Source organism: Lutjanus erythropterus, chromosome 7, assembly GCF_056507025.1.
Source record: "Lutjanus erythropterus isolate fLutEry1 chromosome 7, fLutEry1.hap2, whole genome shotgun sequence".
Taxonomy (NCBI): domain Eukaryota; kingdom Metazoa; phylum Chordata; class Actinopteri; order Lutjaniformes; family Lutjanidae; genus Lutjanus; species Lutjanus erythropterus.
This window is the reverse complement of record NC_139323.1, coordinates 15224890-15229086: the sequence shown is the minus strand read 5'-3', so window position 1 is coordinate 15229086 and position 4197 is coordinate 15224890. Positions and strand designations below refer to the sequence as shown.

The window sequence follows — 4197 nt, the reverse complement described above, 5'->3', positions numbered from 1 at the left end:
ATCAAACATTATGGCTCTACAGCGGCCAGATGAGTCTGTTTGTTACTTTCAATAACTGGATGGTTTGAGACAATTTGTTTTAGAGGCATTTTTCGTTCTCACTTATGTAAAGTGCCTCTAGTTTGTGGGATACTTAAATACAACAGTAATGTATTTAGTTACATTTCACCACCAAAAAAGCATAACATCTAAGTACTTGGTTTATTTAAGTAAATTCAACTGAAGCACACTGAGTTTGGCAGGTTTTCGACCTCAAAGTACAAGTAACTTAGTTAACATGAGTGTTAATAACAAGTTGATAAAAACTGAATTAGATGAACTCAGTATTTGTAAGCTTGATGTTAGTATTAACAGTGTGTAAATACAGATAAGTGAGTAAGTAAATAATGTAGCTAAAACATCTATAATAAACATGGGTGATGTCTGGTATAACAAGTCTAGACTTACTGCTGAACATCAATGAAAATGAGCGCAGGTAAAAAATGACTATAAATAAATAAATAAATATACCTTTTCACAAATAGGCAGTGTTGTCTTTATTTTTTTATTTAATTTAGGGTCAAACAGAGGATTGAACAGAAACACCGAGAGAACAGTGTGAGAGAGCAACAGTTAATTGTTTCAAAAGATGCAATAAAACAAAGAGAGCAAAGCAGTAATGTATTTAATGCATATAATGGCATATTTAAGAGGAGGATGATATTTTATTTTATATCATATATATCACATCTATTAAACAGCATGAAATCTACATGTAAATTTTAAGCCATATCATTTTAAGCCATTTTTCTGCAGCAGGAAAAAAAAAAACAGTTGTACCATAAAAACACATCACTTTTTAGAAAACTTACTGAATCACGTCTATAATTTATTCAACTTAACTGTAGAAGCAGTTGTGTATCCTCAGTAAAAGTATATTTGTTGAACTTTAAGTTTTTGAAATTCATGTATTTGCCCTTTAGATTTGTTTGCAAATACATAGCTGATGTTCTCTGACAACATTTCTGCCTTTTCAATATCTGTCTTTTTTCAGGAGTTATCAATCTGTTTGTCCTCTTATTTATATAGTTCCATATAAACTTAGATTATCAGGTTTTCATATATCTTTCTTAAATACCTTGTTCTCATTCTCTCAAAGTTTCTATCTCTCCAATACTCCTTTTGTACCTCTGGGATTTCATTTCTTACAGCTTTTCTCGACAGATAATTCTCTTATTAATTTTCCTTTATGTAATACTGTACAAAGGGAAGTTTGTTTTTTATTCTGAGGCCTGATTTTCCTGATAATCTTGTACTCTACTTCATTAGCCTTAATTTGTCTGCTTTTTTTGTGAACATCATAATCATAATTATTGTATCCAATCAAAAATTTCCAATTTTTTTTTCAGGTTCATTTCTCATGAACTCATTTTTGTTTAACATATGACCTTGAAACAACAATGCTTTTGCATAAAGTCCAGAAACCTGTTATCTAATGAATGCATCAGTTAAATTCCAGTCTGTCTCTGGCAAATTAAAACCATTTTTAGTTGGTGTGAGTTTTTTCTAGTCATTGTTGGTGTCTGAACCACTATCAGACCTATAAATTAAACTCACCATCAAATATTCATGTTTGTTGGATCTAATCTCCACAGTAAACATTCTCTTTAAACTCTGCTACTGTTGTAACGTCTGTAAATTATCTGTAAAACAAGCAGACTTTGGTCAGTAAATCTCATTGCTAAGGAGTCAGTTGTGATATTAACAACTCATTTATCAGCCCTCCCGTTGTATACAAAATACTGCAATAATATAAATGAAATTGTTGTGATTTGATCAATCAAATGTGACATACATTAAATCTTTTTAACGAATTCATAGTTGAATCAATCCAACCTCTCTGGTCAGGAATCTTGATATAAGTATAGATTTTCGGGCCACCTGCGTGTGGTGTGTAGGCGAAGGACACCACTCCGTAAGCTTTTCCTTCGCAGACCAGTGGACCACCAGCGTCTCCCTGAAAGTACATAGACATTATGCAGTGATAGCTTCAACAGTGAATTAATTTATCATTGTTGATCAATGTTTGTCCATGTTATATTGGAAAATTATACTTACCTGACCTGGTCCAGTCCCTCCGTCAGAGCAGTACAAGTTGTGGCTCTTACACAGCTCATGGTCAATGAGTGTTACATTGACTTCCCTGAGTATTTCAGACATGTATTTACTGTTCTCTGTTGCTCCCCACCCGGAGACTAAACATGATTTTGGCAGAGAGTCATCCCTTCGGCCAGCAAGGGCGATGGGTTTCACGTTTTTGCTGAAGGCTGCCTTGGAGCTCAACTTAAGAAACAGGGAGAGATTTAAAAAAAATATAAATATGAAGCTGAAATGTCAATTCCAGTTTCTCCTGTGGTCACATTTGCCTGTTGTCTAATATATTCTCTGCAAAGTTATTGTTCAGTGAGCTGATATGCATCTATTTCAGGCCTTAATTTAATTAATCAATAGAGCAGTTTTGCCAACCAGTAACATAATGAGAAACCAGAAACAGACAAAAGAAGTTTTCTTACCTTAAGAAGCATAATGTCATTGCCCAAAGTAGTCTTATTGTAGTCTTTATGTGGAAATGCTTGTTCCACAGATACTCTCTTTTTATCATTACTGTGGAAATTGTGAACTCCCAGTAAGACTGTGTAGGAACTGAAAGGACAAAATTAAGTGCAAGCAAGTCATCTGGGCGAATGTTTTTTGTCATAGCAATGTCTTCACTAAATAAGAATATTAATGCTTGAATTTATGTCACAATTCATGAGGACATCATGAAGCGTCATTACAAAATAAATCTAAATTATTGGCGCCTTTTAAATTGAAGACTCAATACATGAGTCGAAATTTTATCAGAGCCCCAAAATTCATAGCATCATCATTGTCTATATGTAAACATAAAATGTATTAAACTGACCGGGCTTGACAGTGGGCTGCAGTTATCACAAAATCCTCACTCAGTATGAAGCCATCACAGTAGTGTGTTCCACCATCCTGCATGTGCAGCTCCACAATCACCATGTATGGCCTGCTGTGTGGCACAACCTCTGTGTCTGTATGAACTGGGGAAAAAAAGCTTTCATTATACACATGAAAACTACAGAGACAAAGATCCTGATTAAATATGTCAGTCTGAGAGTTGAATGTAGTTCCTCATGTAGTTTAAATCACATAGCACTCTGTGTGAACAGTGCTATATACTGTATACTGCCACAAAAACTAAGCTTACCTTGACCCTCAAGAGTCGGTAAAAGTAACAGTATCACCAGTTTAGCGTGGATAAACATGATGAGATCACAGCACAGCTCAGCTACTGAAGAACAGTGATACACATCACTGATGATTTCAGTCTTACTTCTTGGACGTTTGTGTAGTTTGCATATGCAAATGATGTGGCTTTGAACCACATTCTGGAGAAAGATGCCTTTATTACATCGAGAGAATGACAAAATTAGATTTTTATAGCACTAGTCTTCTTTTGACAGTGCTTAAGTATACAATATATGTTTAATTGGACCCTCTGTGGTAATACACAACCTTTAAAATCTTTATCAGTACTTTGTGCTAAATGTTGATGCTCTCTGAGATCACACAGCTCCAAAGGAAACATTATTGTAATTTTGTCATGTCATGCGTACAATAATCCCTCTCACCACAGTGGATGATTGTCTTTGTTTAAATTTTTGGGCCTTTGTATGACAAGAGAGGGCTTTGTCAATGACAATATAAAGAAGCTAAATGATCCATCTGAACAACACTATACCCAGCCAGCCGACACAGAACAGTTTATTTTGTGAGAGTGCTAAACACAAACTAAAGGGATTTCCACACCACAAGGTCGATGCAGGCAAGTAGAAACTGATCAAGCTTACCTAAACCTACAAGGCCCTGTCATGCTCATCTTGTTAAGGAAGACACATCTAAAACACGTCCAAACTGACTCCAGTTTACCAGGAGGGTGTCATACACTGTAGAGATTGTAAAGCCCCCTCAGGCATATTATGATTCGTGAAATTGGGCTATATAAATAAAATATGACCTGACTTTGACTTGACTTCACTGGAACTTGTGTATGAAAGTGTTTGTCGGTCACATGTGTTTGAAATGCTGTCGCATCACTTATCTCATTTGAAACTAACAGGAAGTATAGATCAATATCTTCAACCATTT

At 35.2% G+C, this 4197-nt stretch overlaps 1 protein-coding gene across 1 annotated transcript; it reads right to left on the bottom strand.

The window, feature by feature from the left end:
• Positions 1–1053: 1053 nt before the first annotated feature.
• LOC146323780 (chymase-like) lies at positions 1054–3374 on the bottom strand. The gene is made up of 5 exons (XM_084722185.1): positions 3257–3374; positions 2945–3089; positions 2553–2682; positions 2098–2322; positions 1054–1996 (listed from the first exon to the last, which is right to left on the bottom strand). The coding sequence occupies exons 1-5, from the start codon at positions 3312–3314 to the stop codon at positions 1820–1822; spliced, it is 735 nt and encodes a 244-aa protein (XP_084578311.1). The 5' UTR covers positions 3315–3374; the 3' UTR covers positions 1054–1819.
• Positions 3375–4197: the final 823 nt, after the last annotated feature.